This window comes from Chrysemys picta, chromosome 4, assembly GCF_011386835.1.
Source record: "Chrysemys picta bellii isolate R12L10 chromosome 4, ASM1138683v2, whole genome shotgun sequence".
In the NCBI taxonomy this organism is placed as follows: domain Eukaryota; kingdom Metazoa; phylum Chordata; order Testudines; family Emydidae; genus Chrysemys; species Chrysemys picta.
In genome coordinates, this window is record NC_088794.1 from 32,012,225 (window position 1) to 32,030,989 (window position 18,765).

General features: G+C 45.3%; 1 protein-coding gene and 1 long non-coding RNA gene across 8 annotated transcripts in view; one reads left to right on the plus strand and one right to left on the minus strand.

Moving 5' to 3' along the window:
- The window catches only part of LOC101938488 (USP6 N-terminal-like protein), a 175,228-nt gene that overhangs the window by 13,665 nt on the left and 142,798 nt on the right, over positions 1-18,765 (minus strand). For all 7 annotated transcript variants that reach the window (XR_010600465.1, XR_010600466.1, XM_065591960.1 and 4 more), the window contains 5 exons: positions 8,580-8,689; positions 7,295-7,343; positions 4,668-4,788; positions 3,271-3,365; positions 7-72 (listed from right to left, as the gene is read on the minus strand). Coding sequence is in view for 5 of the 7 variants with exons in the window: in XM_065591960.1 (XP_065448032.1) it covers positions 7-72; positions 3,271-3,365; positions 4,668-4,788; positions 7,295-7,343; positions 8,580-8,689 (441 nt within the window). In the remaining 2 variants the exon portion in view is untranslated. The remainder of the gene's footprint in view (positions 1-6; positions 73-3,270; positions 3,366-4,667; positions 4,789-7,294; positions 7,344-8,579; positions 8,690-18,765) is intronic.
- LOC135982972 (uncharacterized) lies at positions 13,174-15,252 on the plus strand. Its single transcript, XR_010600467.1, has 2 exons — positions 13,174-13,733; positions 14,663-15,252. It is a non-coding gene; the product is annotated as an uncharacterized LOC135982972 (long non-coding RNA).

The window sequence follows — 18,765 nt, forward strand, 5'->3', positions numbered from 1 at the left end:
TCTCACCCGGTCAATGAAGCACTGCAGGAACCACTTGGTTGTGTAAATCCCCGTTGTCATCTGCTCCTTGTCCTAGAATGAGACAGCAAGCAAAGAGATGTTTACTTCACTGGACTGGCTGCTGGAGCCTTGTGTAAATCTCATGTTTTTTTAATACTGATTTCTGGCCGAGGTCCTGGAAATGGTTTGTCAGACTCCGGACGGGTCTATGAAGCGTCATCTCATCTGAACTGTGTCTCCTGTCCCTACTTAAATGACAGTAAGACCAACCCAAACCCTTGCATGAACCTGAGCCTCACCGTAGTTACATTTGTACCCCTGGTTTCAGCTGCTCCAGATATACTTAGCCCCATACAAGTGCCAACATGCCACAGAAAAGACATTTGTGCTAGAGGGTTTTCTGGCCCAATTTCCAGACAAGAGAGGTCTGCAAAAAAAGTTCAGGCAACAGAAACACAAATGAGTCCGATTAATAACATTGTTTTTACACCTCTTCCATTCAAGGATCTCAAAGTGCTATGAGCAAAGGCTGAAGGAACTGGGTATGTTTAGTTTGGAAAAGAGAAGAGGGGGAACATGATAGCGGTCTTCTGATACTTGAAAGGCTGCCATAAAAAAAAAAAAGATGGAGAAAAGTTGTTCTCTTTTGCCGCAGAGGGCAGGACAAGAGGCAATGGATTCAAACTACTGCATAGCAGATTTAGATTAAATCTCCAGAAAAACTTCCTAACTGTAAGAACAGCAGGGCAATGGAACAGACGCCTTGGGAGGTTGTGGAACCTCCTTCACTGGTGGTTTTCAAAAGGAGGCTGGACAGCCACCTGTCTTGGATGGTTTAGACACAACAAACCCTGCAGCTTGGCAAGGGATTTGACTAGTTGACCCTTGAGGCCCCTTCTAACCCTGTGGTTCTGTGATTCAAACAATCAAGCCTCACAATGCTCACCTGACATAGGCAAGAAGAGAAGCATCCTATAATAATTCTAGACATGCTTACAGACAAAATTGTTTGTTACACCACATTCACATAACAAGCACCAAACAAGCCCTTACTTGCTGAGCTAAAGGAGACACTTAACTAGTTGTACTGGTTCATTGCCTGTGTGGTCTGCAGGCACTAGGAGACAAGTTCCCACATGCTTGAGCAGGTTGGACACTATCTAGTAGAGGGCAATGGCACACAGACAGGTGTGTTCATGGCTATGTGAATTTTTGGATCCTTCTCTAAATGGGCCTTTTGGACATTTGCTATCACTAGTTTCAAGCCTGCTCTCCTTCTGCTTCCCCCTCACTCTGGTGCTAGGTGAAAAATTGCAGTGTGTGCCTCACTGGAGAGATGATGTGCAACACACGCACCTGTATGAAAACAACAGGAGCACTGCTGTGGTATCAGAAAAGAGAAACTGAAAGAGGAGCACCAGAAACAAGGGGGGGAGGGGGAACACCTCTAAAACTCCCCCCCCCCCCCCGTCAGCTACACTCACCACCAGTCCAGCTGGGATTCTAGGGGTGCCAGCTACCTTCTCTTTTCCAGCAAACTCTTTTTGCCAAGCAAGAAACTCCCTGTATCTGTCCAGAGTCTCTTCAGCTTCCACCTCCACTCTGTTACCTTCACTTTCCAAACGGTTAGATATTATTTAACTGGACAGATCAGCCAGAAACAAGGATATAAATCTTACTACTAAGGGTATGTCTACACTACCCGCCGGATTGATGGGTAGTGATCGATTTATTGGGGATCGATGTATCGCGTCTCATCTAGATGCGATACATCGATCCCCGAATGCACTCCCCGTCAACTCCGGAACTCCACCAGGGCAAGAGGCGGAAGCGGAGTCGACGGGGGAGCGGCGGCCACCGATCCCACGCTGCGAGGACGCAAAGTAAGTCAATCTCAGTCGATCTAAGATACGCAACTTCAGCTACGAGAATAGCGTAGCTGAAGTGGCGTATCTTATATCGATCTCCCCCCCCCCCCCCCCAGTGTAGACCAGGCTTAAGTGTTCAAACATGAATTAGCTCAAGAAAGTTTATTAACAATAGCACCTGGTATGATCATATTAAGCAGGGGGGTGTATTGTCAAAGCACGGACATGGGCCCCTCTTCTAACAGCAAAGGACTGTACTTTTCCATACCCCATTTTGCAGAGGCATAGCATGCTATCCATTTAGGAAAATATGGTTACTAGCTCGTGGAGTCACTCAAATGAAGGTATTTTTGTTCCTATTGGCTGGAATGCAGCATTCCTTCTCCCGCCACCATCGCTCTCACAACAGCAGTAATTAAGTGAAAAACTAGCCCTACTCTGTTACATTTCTACTGCAGAGGTGGGCTCATCTGCAGCACCAAGCAAAAGCTATTTCAGATGACGACAATATAAACAGCTTTTCCTGGAGATATTGCCACCAAGCCCCGCTAGGAATGCAGGGGTTAAGCAAACCCGACTTATGCAAATCCGCACTTATGGAAAAAGTTCCGTAAGCTAGAAATAGGAGGGTTGTTTTTGGCGTAATCGTCAGGCATACTTTTCCAACTTATGCAAAATTCGAGTTACGGAACGTTTGTGTAAGTCGGGGAGCGTCTGTACCCAAAATATGAAACACATGCAGAAAAGGAGGAGTGAGTGTCACAAAATAGCTGGCTAGTTGCTAGGTCTCAGTCCCATACTGCAGATGCTATTCCAGCCAACAAATGGCATTGTACCATCTGCTGGAGACAAAAACAGTTGGAGATGCTGAGCCAGCAAACTGAATGACACTGCATCAGTTCTAATGTGTCCCTCTGCTGGAAGGAAGGAAACGTCCCCATACAGCAGGACTGGCGTGGGAGAATGTTAAATGAAAACAAATGTGCATCATGGAGCCAAACTGTAAGGGAAAAGCTCTGGGCTTTCCAGCATCTGTAATGCAAGAAGATGATAATACCCTCCAGGTTTTATGGCCAGCATGACATAGCAATGCCCGGTTAGTGCATGAAATAACTCCGTTCACACATGCCCTGGATAAATTTTCCTGCCTTTTCTAGGAAAGTCTCCAGATTTTAAAATCTCTCGCACAAATGCTGGTGGCCAGCCACAAAACCTGAACTGTTCACTTCAGAAACATTTAGGAGACAAATGAGACAGGTATTTAGCTAACTCTTCAGTGGCGGAAGCAGTTGTATGATTAGCTGTACATTAGGGTAGAGGTGTATTTAACAGAACAAGTTAACATTAAAGCAATTAATGTAAACATGACATGAGTATGGGAAGATGGTTGACAAAAAGATACCATGTGCTTCTTCAGCTTCGGAAATAGTTTGCTTAAAATCTGCTCATGATGGGCCTGAAATCTCTGCAGCTTTGGGAACCCGGGAATGAAAAACCCTTGAAAAGAAAAATACACAGAAGCAATTAGAGACAAACCTAAAAGTAATGACAGATGTAGTCTGGGGGACTGATTTTCCAAGATGCTGAACATCGACGTCCCCCATTGACTTCAATGAGGATGCTCTACAAATCAGGCCTTAATGGCCTTTTGTCTTGCATGGCCTAGGTTCTATCCCTTTTATTTGGGCTGCGTCTAAAACTCTGCAACATACCCTACTCTGGCATCCAAAGCTGGTTCTTCTGAAACTGCTCTTCCACAGCAGACCAGTCAAACCTTAAGCACTCCATTACAATCTGGGCCTGATCCAGAGCCCACTGAAGACAATGTAAAGGCTGCCATGGACTTTGGATCAGGCCCTTTATTTGCATGGCAAGGTATGATCAGCAGTACATCACCTCTCTTGGTCTAGAACAGACTTCAACAGTGGTAAACAGGTGCTATACAATGGGAGCACAACACGAGCTTATAATCACTATAATTTAGTGGCAGACACATTTTAACCCAGATGTTAAAGAAAACTATAATAAAGTTAGAGGGTAGTTCTATCTTCCGTGCATGCCCTCTGCTTCTTATATGCCAAGAGCCTTTTTTTTTTAAGCAAAATATGTGGTGGTTTTATGACAGTATAAATAAAAGCAAGAAGCATTTGAGCAACATCTTTCAACGGTCCCTCACTATGATCTTCTGTAGCGATTAAATTACACAAACCACCCTTCTTATTAAAAAAAAATCTCTGCACAGAGACTTAAAACCTCCCCACTTCTTCAGTTTAAAAATCAGAATAAAATGAAAGGAGCTTTACTGTGGTTGGTGTAAAATAGTACACCACATTTCCCAGAACATGTCTGGACAAATGTCTGGGAATGTATTCTATAGTGTGTTTAAAGCAGCCCACTATGTATGGTTCCTACGGGTAAGTCTACACTAGACATTATTTTTAAACCTAGAGTTAACTGATTGTCATGAAATGTTTGTATGCTGGAACACACTAGCTTTTACAAATGTGTTAATTACCTTGCATCAAGAAAGTTCAGTGCAGATAAACCCTAAGTTTTTCAATTATAAACTAGTCAGCATGCAAGGGCCAAATCTGGCTCCATACTTCGATCATTTTATACATAATAAAGCCTTTAAACATGTTTCAAACAATCAGGGGACAAGAGCCGGAAGTGGGTGGAGTACACATCTGACTGCTGATTTCCTCTTGCTGACCAAAGAAGCAGCAGCATGAAGACTAATCAACCACCATGTGAAGTCTACAGGAATGGTTGCAGTTCTGCTTTTCTGCTAAGGCTTACCATGCATTGCATGTCTCTGATTGGTCAGTAGTTGTGCCAGTGCCCAAAAGGCATCCTCTTCATTTAAATACATCAGCAGGATGGCAGCAATCTGACTCATCCCTTGGCAGTAGCTCACTTCCTGGAAGGGACAAGCAGCACATACATGTTTACATGACACTAATTCTTAAACATATTGGGCTGTGCACAGGTACACGTGACTGCCACCATTTTCATTAGGCGAGTGCACAGCTTTGTTTAAAAACATCTAGACGTCAGTACTTTCAACAGGTAAGGATACCTGTGTCTCTAAAGATACACTCTCGGGCAGTGGTTTTCAATCTTTTTTCATTTGCAGATCCCTAAAAATTTTCAAATGGAGGTGAGGACCCCTTTGGAAATTCAACCTGTGGTTTGCAAACCCCTGCCATAGAAGTCTTAGACTGAAAATTAAGTGAACAGAATTCAACTATAAATGTTGCACATGCTTGGCACAGCATTTGATGCAGCGTGAGAAAGGGCGCTAAACTGTGGGCTTCTATGGTAATGACAACACTTCTGGGTTTTGACCTGCAGGTGGGAGTTTTCACATACGTTTGTTTGACCAGACAAACGGAATGCCTTTTCTGGCATCTGAAACTTTATTTTCACAAGTCACCTTTTGCGGACTCCTTTAAACACCATATGCGGATCCCCAGGACTACAGGTTGAAAGCCACTGCTCTAGGGATAGGGTTTTCAAAAGCAACCTGAGTGATCCAGGAGAACAAATCCCACTGACTTTCAATGGGGCTTGTGCACCTCAGTCACTTAGGTGCTTCTGAAAATCCCACCTGTGCATTCCCTTCCCACTGTTCAAGGGCTGTTTTTACTCTCTTTATTCTCAGATTCACAGCTCCCATAGGATACTACATTATGCTTCTACTGTTCAACTAAGCCAGCCCCATGGACTTGAACATCAGCTGCTATTCAGTCTCTGGCTCTGTCCATACTGTGGTTAAACTCATGATTGCAGCAGCTATGTCTAAGAATGCCTAGGAAGAGGCCAAGGACTAACAGCCAGTGATTTTCAATAGGACTTAGAAGCCTAACTGCTACTTGGGCCTTTGAAAAAATCTCTCCCTCAAGTCTATCATTTAATTGCTAGATAGCTCCTTGTGAACTTCTATGCCGGATCTCTATTAGATCAAACAGTCAGTCATTTAGGACACCACTTGATATCAGTGGATTCTGCACCAAGTCCTTAGTGTCAGCTTAACATCTATGGAGACTGAAGTCTCCTATTCATCCATAGCCCAGGTTCCACAGCAAATAAAGCAGCAGCAGTTTCCCCATGCCTCCTCTAGCTTAGACCTAGAAAGTCTACCTTGAGAGGTGAGAGGGTAGATCAGGCTCCATGGTATCTTTGCTGAGAAAACTAGCCAGGCTGCCAATTATGTGTGGGAGAGAGATGGACACTTGCCTTTGGGAACTGAACAGAGAGAGTGCTAAGTTCATTTCACATAGCCCTCTGCACATCATCAAATGTTACAACTTCCAGTCACTAGCTGCCTGAATTGGCACCAGTGACCTAGAGATGAAAAAGTTTAGTTGGGATGAATTTGATGCATTTTAGTGTCCAAGGACAATCCATGTTGTCACTACAGAAATTCCCACTACATAAGTAGGCTTATACTTGGTTTACAAAACTCTGCTTTGCTATCCCAGGGCTGGTCCCAAGACACCCAGAAAATGAAAACCCTACTGTACTCTACTGTATCTTTATGAGCAGAGAGTGCTCTTCGTGCCAAATTGCCTGATGGGTCTGTAACACGGGGATATACCCACTAGTTCAATGCCTCGAATCTCATTTTTTATGCTGTGGGAGCTAAGGAAACGTGAACCTGAACTACAAAAATTCAGTCACAAATAATGTTACAGCTATTTCAGGAAATACTGTATAGGATGATAAACAGTGTATTGCTCAGATGCTATTTGGGGTTCCCGTCAACATGCTAGTCCTAAAAATACAAAGGGAAATTCAGCAGTCCCCTAAGTATGCTTGGGATAGGGGAATGACATTGTTTTTTGTCTACAAGTCCACTATGCCAATCTAGATCTTCTGGGTTAACTGTCCTCCACTGGCAGATGGAGACAGTTAAATTCTGTAGTTCATTTACACATACTGTCCTTTAAACCCGTCAGCTGAAAATGATTAACACACTGTAAGAAGTTACGGTCTTCAACCATGAGGATACCACTAAACACAGGGATAGAAATCACGAGAAAAAACAGATAGATACTCTCTTTGGACAGTAGGCCAGACTCCCAGGATAATTGTTCAGGGGAAGAAAAAAAAAAAGATTATGGTAAAGAGCAATTTATCTTCCTGTGTTAAGCTCCATCCCAATCAAACCTTCAGGATATCACAGGCAGTTGGAATTATGCATGGGAATAAAACAGCTGTTTGAAGAACCCACGACATACTGTATATGTGGCTTCTGAAGATAACTAACTTGGTTTTCCTCCATGTTTACTGTCAAAGATGCATCATTGGAGCTCTGTATACAATCATCTGGCCTTCCAATTAAACATTTGATGGAAGATGAACTGTGCAAGTCAAGAAAGAGGTCAACTCAGGAGTGCTCACTTTTAGCTGGATCTACTTACCGTGTTGTAAACAGAGTATGCTGAAAGGACATGGAACAACGCTTGCTGCCTAGGTAGAAAGAGAGGACATTAAGATTTGATAGTCTGAGGAGCTAATCTTGCACTTCAACAAGTATTTCACAAAAAGCAAAGGTGCATTTTACCATAGCTTCTGCAAGTTCCTCTGCTGAAACAATGCAAAACTCAGAGAATTACATCAGGTACACATTACACCTCTTATGGCAACAGGGCTTGCCTCTCTTTCCCCAATGGAGGAATACCACCAGAACAACGAAACAGGGCTAAACTATGCCATCAAACCAACAGCTCTATTAAGAAGACAAGCACAAATATATAGTCTTCAGCACCCTCCTATCCATTTTTGTAAGCAGTCCAGTTAGGCTATAAAACTCAGAAAAACACTACCATCTTGATTTATTATGAGATATTTCCTCTCTCACCTTCAGTGTTGGCTAAAGAAGAACTAGGGTATAAATATACAGTGCAACTAGTAGAGGCTTAGCAATATGACTCCCATCAACACTAGTGGGTGCTCTACAGCTAAAATCCCTTCACTCCCAGCCTCAGCCAAATGTGTAGAAAATGTCACTCCTTAATGTTGTCAGTGTTCCTGCATAACTGCCTCAGAAACAGCACAAATATTGTTCCGTGCAACCAGGCAGGAATGTGTGTGTGTGTGTGTGTGTGTGTGTCAATAAGTAGATTATTCAGTATTGTAGCCGGGTCGGTCCCAGGATATTAGAGAGACCAGATGGGTGAGGTAACTCACCCAGTTTAAGCTTAACAAGTAGCGGACAGATATGTAAAATGCCAGTGCATCAGTTGCTGTGTAGCAACTTCAGTGACTGCACCTACCAAAGGTTTATATTTTCCTTCCATGAATGCAGCTATTTCTTTTCCCCTTTGGGAGGCAGGGGAGCCCTGTATCCTTGCTGGAGCCCTGAAGAAGTATCCATTTTCCCCCCACTTTAACTCCCTGGTTTCTTTAGGTTCTGCATTGCAGCCTGGAGCCTCCTAGCTAAGGACTAGCAGTCACAGAAGAAGAGGCACTGACTGGGCATGGAGACCAAGCAGCCCTCTCACCACTAGACATGGCCCGTCCAAGTCAGAGGTGTGCTGACAGAGGGACCATGCTGCTGAACGTGTGGTACCTGTTAGGAAGCCTGCACTTCAGCCCCTGGGGCTATCAAACTGATACCTTTGTGATGGTCAGTCAAGGGATCGGACAGAGAATAAAACAGATTCCCAATTATGGACAGTTTGGAACCATGTATCCAATACTCACTTAACTCCATAGCGATCCCGGAACATGATGTGGTTTCGAAAGGTGCGGTTGACATCTAAGTCTATCTGCTTGATTTCTGATGAGAAGCTCTTGGCTTGTTCTTTCATTTTCTGGATGGAAGTAAGGGACAGAGAAAGGAAAACCATTAAACAGCCATATATATCACCTCTAGATATAGAACATTTCAAGAGAAGAGACCTCTTCATTCCAGAGAGGGAGCTCAGAACCATCAGCCTGCCTGTAACTCTTCGGTATTTAACGATAACAAAGCAACAACAGAATGAGAGAAATACATGCAGACTTGGAGAGTGAGCACAAAAATGCAGCCTGTCTATGGATTGCTAGTCTCGCTTCCTCCCCAGCATTTTTATGAGGCTGGGAGAAAGGGAAAAAACCCTCAGGAACATTTCCATAGGTCTTTCTCAATGATACTTCTCTCGTAACTGTCTGAAATGAATGAACCTGAAATACTGCCTACGTGAAATCAAGAAGCTGAGATTTTAACATGGTCTGGTCCCTCCATTTCTGATTCCATTATTATGGAAAAAGTGTGGAAGTGGGAATGTGGACCTGTCTAGCAGACACGGACGAGAGACATCTTCTGCCTGTTAGTTTGCCATTGAGAGCAATGAGTCTGAAGCCACTTAACCCTCTCAGTGCCGTCGTATGTGCCAGGTACATGCAGACACTGTTCTCATTTCTGTTCAGGAGCACACCAGAAACATATAGAAAATGTGCTAATCTGTGCAGAGGGACACAATCAGGTACACCCTGAAGTGGTGTTCATAGGAATTTCTATTAAATAAATCCCACCTAATGTGCACGGGCAGTGCAGCGAGGCTTGTGCACTACTTTCCTTTAAAGGTTTCTTTATTATTGAATTATTCCAGAGAAAAGATTAAGCGGCACACTCATCACTGAAATCTAGAATAAAGCCCCTACCACTACCACCAATGCCAAATCTGAGCTCCCAAACATTAAAGATTTCTATCGTGAAAGTAGAATGGAATAAAGAAATGCTGTATGTACCTTTAAGCAGAAATAAGGAATGTTGAAATACAGGTGTCAGGAAAAGAAACATTAAGGCATAAACAATGAGTCCACTTAAGCTAATGGTGGAACATTAACCAGAGATCTGTAAAAGTTAGTAAGGAAATTGAATATGTATGTCTAGCCTCAGGTAAACTTGTCAGTTCTGCTTTCTTTGTCCTCTTGTTAGGTTCGCGCCCTTTTTATCTGTATAAAATAAGGTAGTGTGGGTCTTGCATGGTGCTCACATTATCTGAGTGTATTAGCAGAGTGCTGTGGTAATAAACAGAGTGGTCTAACAAATTGTGAGTCCTGAATCTAACTTTGACACTATCAAGGGACTACGTCAGTAGGTTTTTAAAATGGATTGTTTCTACTCCGATCTCTGACGCGTACACCATGATCCAGTGGATCGATGGTTGCCTATGAAGCTCTTCAGGGCAGAGATCGTGTTATATTTTGTCTCGTAAAGCACCGAGATGGCTGTTCGTGTTTAGAAAAATAATACATATTCATACATAGCTCATAGACCAATAGCAAAAACCCCTAGGTATTCTTAGCCTAGATGCTGTGCAGTGCAAATTTTTATGGTTTGATTGCTAATTACAATTTCCCTCCTCCCCAGAGAAACAAAACCATCTTAAGCCTATTAACCCCTCCTGGGGCTTTTTTTGAGTAGAGATTACACTGAGCCTTGAAGAGGGGTTCTGGCTTGTCCACTAGGGATGGGCCAAGACTAGTAAACTGGTACAGTTAGGAATAAAAGTTAAATACATAGCAAGAGTTCCTCTTTGCAAAGAGATTTGCTGGCTTATTTTCTAAGCCACATTCACTGAAAAGAAAGATGGCATTGACTAAAAGGATTGATGCCTGCTAATGCTCAGAGCCCATCATATTTGAAGGAAATCAAATCACTACTATATGCTCACCTCACCCTAATACAGGATCCTTGCTCAAGGCAAAAACCCCTCCAGCCCTTAACAAACATGCCCCACGGAAGAATTACTTACCGGCCCCAAAGGTGGCACTCAGTTTAAGTGTGCGCATGCAAGTAAGAATCACCATGCTGTAGATAAGCATCTGAACTCATTTATATCCCTTAGATACCACTGGCAACCACATAATTGTCCTTTTGTTCTTTAAGCCCCTGAGACTATTTAGTGAATGAAATGTTCTGCCACCGAGTTTTGGAGCAGCCTGGGATGTAACTGCAGGTTAGAGTGCACACGACTGAACAATGATGCCACACTGGAACCCAGCACGAGGCTCCTCGTTAACCTACAGGCGGGAAGCCTTGAGTATCAGTAATAGATACACAGACGGATGGTAGGGAACCACTGCTTTAAAGATGTTTGTGGATCCAATTTACAGTATCCGTAGGTTGCCATTTCCCCTAAAGCTGACACATCAATTTGAATTTTGGCTAGAAGAGCCCATCACACCCAGAGCCGGCTTCAGATTCATAACTGACTAGCAGCCCTGATTTGCCTAACAGCAACTCAGGCACTGGCTGAATAGCATGTGGGTTTTCCATCCTCCACAGAAAATGCTCAGAGGCGATTGTGACCTTTACATATTGGGGCTTGTAGCAGTCGCATTAACTCTGAACTTGTCACTGGGTTTGTGAAGGAGACACTGAAACTAGGGCCCATACAGAGTTATTGCCTATACAAGCTAAGGGAGAATGAAGGGAAGGGAGCAGTAAAATGTGACACTTAGGAGTAGTTTAGTTTTCTAGCATTAATACTACAAATATCCTTTCTTGCACCCTATGGCTTCTTACATGTTACAAGGAAGCAGGCTACATGAGGCACCCTACGTACACTAGGGCACTTTGGTTCAAGTTTATTAACCTCCTGCAGGTAGCTCACTCGCTAAAGGAACAAAGTAACTCCAATGTAATCAATGTTTCCTATTAGCACAAAAAAACATTTCAATCTCCACTGACTGGGGAGTCCCTTAAGAGGCCACAAAAGGAACTAAGAGCCGACTCCAGAGCCACCCCTAGCAATGATTCTGACCTGCTAAAACAAACCCCCTTTCACACCCACTCATGTATAATTACGAGCTGAATGCACTTGCCCAGAGACGGCGCCTGGTCTAGGGAGCACCCTGTGCTCAGTGAACAGAGCTGCCCATGGTACAGTATTTAGTATGCGAAGCAATCCTAAAGCCAAGAACAACAAAGCCACTAGCATGTAAAAGAACAAAGTCACAACATCTTGGGATCTGAATGGCAGATACACCTCTACACTGATATAACGCTGTCCTTGGAAGCCAAAACATCTTACCGCGTTATATCGAACTTGCTTTGATCCGCCGGAGTGCGCAGCCCCGTCCCCCCCGGAGCACTGCTTTACCGTATTATATCTGAATTTGTGTTATATCGGGTTGTTTTATATTGGGGTAGAGGTGTACCTTGCATGAGGCCGTGAGCTACTGTTTCAATCACGAAGGTTGAATCATAGAATATCAGGGTTAGAAGGGACCTCAGGAGGTCATCTAGTCCAACCCCCTGCTCAAAGCAGGACCAATCCCCAGACAGATTTTTGCCCCAGATCCCTAAATGGCGCCCTCAAGGATTGAACTCACAACCCTGGCTTTATCAGGCCAATGCTCAAACCACTGAGCTATCTTTCCCCCCAGTAGCTCTAGAGACTACAAGCAATGGGACTAGGTTTTCATTTTCAAGTAATTTGTGGACTTCTGAAGCTGGCTTGTTCTGCTCAGCTGCACTCTGTTGTTGAGCCCTGCGGATGTTTAAGCAGACAGAAGAATAGATGCCACTAGCTAGAAGTACCGACTGTAAAACCAACTTGACTAGTCCCATTTCATAAAGCTTTTAAAAACTGGCAAAAGTTGACAGATCTGCACTGCTTTCCTCCAGCAAACTCCCACTTTTCCTCCCCTTCTGCAGCTTTAAAGCCACCCTGTTGGGGGATAGAAACTTGATGGCAAAAGATGCATGGGAGCACGGGAGGCAGGTAGAATACGCCAGAGGAGGCTCTGCCTCCCTTGGCACTGCCACTGTCTCCAGACACCTGGTTGCGAGTTTGGCGGGGGATGTTTTTGCTTTGTTATGCCCCATGCAGGTTCCGGGGCAACTGAGGAGGCAATTTGTGCTATTCAGCTTCCTGGGTTCATCAGTAATCTCCCTGGACTCCACAAATTGCCTCCTCAGTTGCCTCCTCAGAAAACATCTTGGCTAAAAGGAGGTTAGAGAGACTTAGCCCTGGTCTACACTATAGGGTTAGGTCAAATTTAGCCACGTTAGGTCGATTTTAAAATGAATGCGTCTACACAACCAACCCCATTCCGTCAACTTAAAAGGCTCTTAAAATTGACTTCTGTACTCCTCCCTGGCGAGGGGAGTAGCATCAAAATTGACTTTGCTGGGTCGAATTTGGGGTAGTGCAGACGCAATTCGACGGTATTGGCCTCCGGGAGCCATCCCAGAGTGCTCCAATGTGACCGCTCTGGACAGCACTTTGAACTCCGATACACTAGCCAGGTACACAGGAAAAGCCCCAGGAACATTTGAATTTCATTTCCTGTTTGGTCAGAGTGGCGAGCTCAGCAGCACAGGTGACCATGCAGTCCCCCCAGAATCACAAACGAGCTCCAGCATGGACCGAATGGGAGACACTGGATTTGATTGCTGTATGGGGAGAAGAATCTGTGCAGGCCGAACGCCTATCAAAAAGAAGAAATGCTAATATATATATGCCAAAAATTGCACAGGGTATGGTGGACAGAGGCTACAACAGGGACACACAGCAGTGCCATGTGAAAGTTAAGGCGCTCAGGCAAGCCTACCAAAAGACAAAGGAGGCAAATGGTTGCTCCGGGTCAGAGCCTCATACATGCTGCTTCTATGATCAGCTGCATGGCATTCTGGGGGGTGGGGGGGGAACCCTACCATTAGCCCACCACTGTCCGTGGACACCTGCAAGGGGGGAGTCTCACTCAATAGGGAGGAGGATTTTGTGGATGAGGAGGAGGAGAATGCACAGCAGGCAAGCTGTGAATCTGTTCTCCCCGGCAGCCAGGACCTTTTCATCACCCTGGAGCCAATACCCTACCAAGGTGGGATCCCTGACCCTGAAGCCGGAGAAGGCACCTCTGGTGAGTGCACATTTGTAACTACAGTACAGGGTTTAAAAGCAACAGTGTTTAATGTTTGATTTGCCCTGAAGACTTGGGATGCATTCACAGCCAGTACAGCTACTGGAAAAGTCTGTTAACGTGTCTGGGGATGGAGAGGGATCCTCCAGGGACATCTCCATGAAGCTCTCCTGGAGGTACTCTGAAAGCCTTTGCAGAAGATTTCTGGGGAAGGCTGCCTTATTTCGTCCTCCACGGTAGGACACTTTACCATGCCAAGCCAGTAGCAAGTAGTCTGGAATCACTGCAGCACAAAGCATGGTAGAAAATGGTCCTGGGTTTTGGTCGCATTCAAGCAACATTCAGTCTATATCTTTCTGTGTTAGCCTCAGGAGAGTGATATCATTCAGGGTCACCTGGTTGAAATAGGGGAATTTTTGTAAGGGAACATTAAAAGGACCCCGTTCATGCTGGGCTGTTTGCGCTTGGCTAAAAGGGATCATACTGGAGAATAGCCACGCGGTGTGGGGAGGGGTGACGGGATCATTCCAGAGAATAGCCACGCCGTGGGGTGGGAGGAGGTGTGTGCTGCACATCCACCCAAAAACTGCAGCCCCTCCTTTTAAATGTGAAACCCAACTGGCATTGCTTGCTATGGGAAAAGAGGGCGCTGCAGTTTGAAACCATTCCCACATTATGAAGACGTAAGACGCCAACCCCGCGTACCCATTGGCTTACCATGGCTACCTGGAAACCGAATTCTGTTGCCCAGCCATGTGTGATGTGTCACCATACTGGCAGGCGCTCAATATAAAAGGCAAAATGAGACCTTGTACCTAAAGCACATGTGCTGTCTGCTGTGAATTGCTTGCTTCACTGTGAAAGAGTCTCCCTTTTGTTCTCAGAAATGTATATCTTAAATTTTACTCTCCCTTTTTATCCCCCCACAGGTGCAAATGTTTCTATGGTCCCCCTATCATCTCCATCCCCGAGGTTATTGCAGATTAGAAGGTGAAAAAAACCGCACTCGCGATGACATGTTTTCCGAGCTCATGCAGTCCTCCCGCACTGACAGGGCACAGCTTAATGCATGGAGGCATTCAGTGGCAGAGGCCAGGAAAGCATTAAGTGAGTGCGATAAGCAGAGGCAGGAGGCAATGCTGAGGCTAATGGGGGAGCAAATGGACATGATGAAGCATCTGGTGGAGCTGCAGGAAAGCCAACAAGAGCACAGACACACACCCCTGCATCCACTGTATAACCGCCTGCCCTCCTCCCCAAGTTCCATATCCTCCTCACCCAGACACCCAAGAATGTGGGGGGGGGGGGAAGAGGGGGAAAAGAGTCCAGGCACCCAGCCACTCCACTCCAGAGGATGGCCCAAGCAACAGAAGGCAGTCATTCAAACAGTTTTGATTTATAGTGTGGCTACAATAAGCAATGTGGCCTTGTCCTTCCCTCTCTCCCCCACCCGGGCTACCTTGTCAGTTATCTCACTTTTTTTTTTAAATTAATAAAGAAAGAATGCATGGTTTCAAAACAATAGTTACTTTATTTCTTTTGTCAGCTGTGATCAAAGGGGGGAGGGTGGTTGGCTTACACGGAATTAAAATCAACAAAGGGGGTGGGTTTGCATCAAGGAGAAACACACACAACTGTCACACCGAAATCTGGCCAGTCATGAAACTGGTTTTCAAAGCCTCTCTGATGCGCACTGCGCCTAGCTGTGCTCTTCTAATCGCTCTGGTGTCTGGCTGCTCAAAAATCGGACACCAGGCGATTTGCCTCAACCTCCCACCCCGCCATAAACGTCTCCCCCTTACTCTCACAGCTATTATGGAGCACACAGCAAGAGGCAATAACAATGGGAATGTTGGTTGCACCGAGGTCTAATCTAGTCAGCAAACAGCGCCAGCGTGCTTTTAAAAGTCCAAAGACACATTCTACCACCATTCTGCACTTGCTCAGCCTATAGTTGAACTGCTCCTTACTACTGTCCAGGGTGCCTGTGTATGGCTTCATGAGCCATGGGAGCAAGGGGTAGGCTGGGTCCCCAAGGATAACTATTGGTATTTCAACATCCCCAACGGTAATTTTCTGGTCTAGGAAGTAAGTCCCTTCTTGCAGCTGCTCGAACAGCCTGGAGTTCCTAAAGATGCGAGCGTCATGCATCTTTCCCGTCCATCCCACGTTGATGTCGGTGAAACATCCCTTGTGATCCACCAGTGCTTGCAGCACCATTGAGAAGTACTCCTTGCGGTTTATGTACTGGTTGGCAAGGTGGTCCGGTGCCAAGATAGGGATACGTTCTGTCTATCGCCCCACCAGAGTTAGGGAACCCCATTGCAGCAAAGCCATCCAGTATGACCTGCACATTTCCCAGAGTCACTACCCTTGATAACAGATCAGTGATTGCATTGGCTACTTGGATCACAGCAGTCCCCACAGTAGATTTGCCCACTCCAAATTGATTCCCAACTGACCGGTAGCAGTCAGGCATTGCAAGCTTCCACAGGGCTATCGCCACTCGCTTCTCAACTGTCAGGGCAGCTCTCATCTTGGTATTCCTCCGCTTCAGGGTGGGGGAAAGCAACTCACAAAGTTCAAGGAAAGTGGCCTTACGTATGCGAAAGTTTCGCAGTCACTGTGAATCATCCCATACCTGCAACACTATGTGGTCCAACCAGTCTGTGCTTGTTTGCCGGGCCCAGAATCGGTGTTCCACTGTATCAACCAGCCCCACTGCCACCATGATGTCCCAACTGCCACAGCCCGTGCTTTCAGGATTGTCTGTGTCCATGTCCTCCTCACAATCGTCCTCATGCTGGCGTCTTTTAGCCAGGTTCTGCACATACTGCAGGATAATGCACGAGGTATTTACAATGCTCACAAGAGCAACGGTGAGCTGAGTGGGCTCCATGCTTGCCGTGCTATGGTGTCTGCATGGGTAACCCAGGAAAAAAGGCATGAAACGCGTCTGCCATTGCTTTCACGGAGGGAGGGAGGGGAGACTGACGACATGTACCCAAAACCACCCGCGACAATGTTTTTGCCCCATCAGGCATTGGGAGCTTAACCCAGAATTCCAATGGGCAGCGGAGACTGCAGGAACTGTGGGATAGCTACCCACAGTGCACCAGTCCGTGAGTTGATGCTAGCCATGGTATTGAGGACGCACTCCACCATCTTAATGCGCTTAGTGGGGACGTACACAATCAACTGTATAAAATCGATTTCTAAAGATCGACTTCTATAAAACTGACCTAATTTCGTAGTGTAAACATACCTTAGGAACCAGGTGAAGCCATAAAACCTGCCGTTGTTGGGGATCTCAGATAAAAAAACGACTGACCTGCTGAGCTCCATAGAGAAGTGTTGGTTTAATCCTGCAGGATGCTGAATGCCCGCTGAGGTGTGCTGGGAACCCCCAGCTCCTACTGACATGAGGGTATCAACACCTCTCAACAAGAGCTCAGCACCTTATATGTCCTAGCCCTGTATCCAGAAGCTCCTCCAGCTGGATATGCAAGAGATCCTCATTACGTATAGATCCCTATAGGTAAATGTGGGAAGAGCGAGGACATGACGATGGCCCTGCCTGATGTTAGGGACAGGGAGAATCCTGAAAACAGCATGAGCAGCTCTGTGTAAAGGAATTTCAAGACCGCTCAGTATCAGCCTTGCTCCAGACCCAGGACTCCACGTTGGCCTCAGTAGGAGCAGCGAGAGGCCAATGCTGAGCACTTATGAAAATCCAACACAAAATATTTTTTCCTCCTGATGTAAACTCCCTGGCAGAGGCAAGGAGGAGAGAGAAAGCGAGACTTTGGGCCCGCTTAGAGCAAACATTATAGAGGAAAGAGTCAAGGCACCTATTTTGTTCCCTACACAAAAATCCATGGTTTCTGAGAACTGGACTCTAAACCTCTTCTGGGTGAAATTAAAATGAGAACTAATTGCTGGCCTCAGGTGGCACCGAGGCCGAGGAAGATTAAGAAGAGCTGCTTTCAGGGATTTGTGTCATGCAAAGCCTCTTACACTGTGTGGTTCCTGTTTATTGCAGATCCCTCAGGAGTTTATCGTTAAACTACTTGTGACTTTCATTTATTCATATTGTTTTACTTACCATGCGGCGTGGCCTGCTGGGGCTCTTCTGTACCCTCACCAATGATGGTTGGAGAGAAAAAATGCCAGAGAAACCTCACTAACCCTGCTCATTAGCATGATCTTGGTTCCATGTTCTTGTATGTCTTACAAGATTATATATACCAGCAAGATTTTGCGATTAATATCTATGCTTGACTAACTGTAATAGGCAGAGTTATTAGACATACTTTTGTCTATTGGATGAGACACTTGACTCTCTTACCCTCGGTCTCTGAAGTGTAACCACTGGGCTATGCTGCGTTTGCTTTACAGTATTGTTCTTATTGCCAAAAATAATACAAAGAAAGTTCAAAAGACTCCTGTGTTGTGAATACCTTTTCTCTGGCATGCAGCTCCCTCCTGTGCCTGCTAGCACCACTCAGCTGGCCAGAGGAAGCTCCAAACAGCAATGGGAGGTACTCTTCCCCTCCCCCTGGCCCTGCATGCTGCTTCTATAATGCTTCTATCCTCTGTTGGGCTTGGGGAGCAAAAGACCAAGCGATCCTAGTTAATCTCACTTTGCCAACAGTTCCGCATGCTCTGCAGAAATGCTATTAGCCTGATGTCTGAAACCCAGGCATATTTAGGCTGATGGCAGACAACAAATCAGGAAAGAATGGAAACCACTAATGGTTGACCAATGATGGATAGTGGGACAATCAAGGAAGTGCTATGAGGGTTGTGGGGGGTGGTTAGGAAGCAAGAACAATTATTGATCTAGTGATCCCATGAACCGCATGCAGAAAAGGATGCTGGAAAGTAGCCAATAGGTTTCTTGTTAAAATATTTTTATTACAATCAAACTCAGTAAGCCCTCTTGTTCAATTTCTTGTTTAACACACACAGACATTGTTTATTTCATGCCAAAAAATCCTCAAAAGATCTAGCTTTGTAAAGAGATTTAATG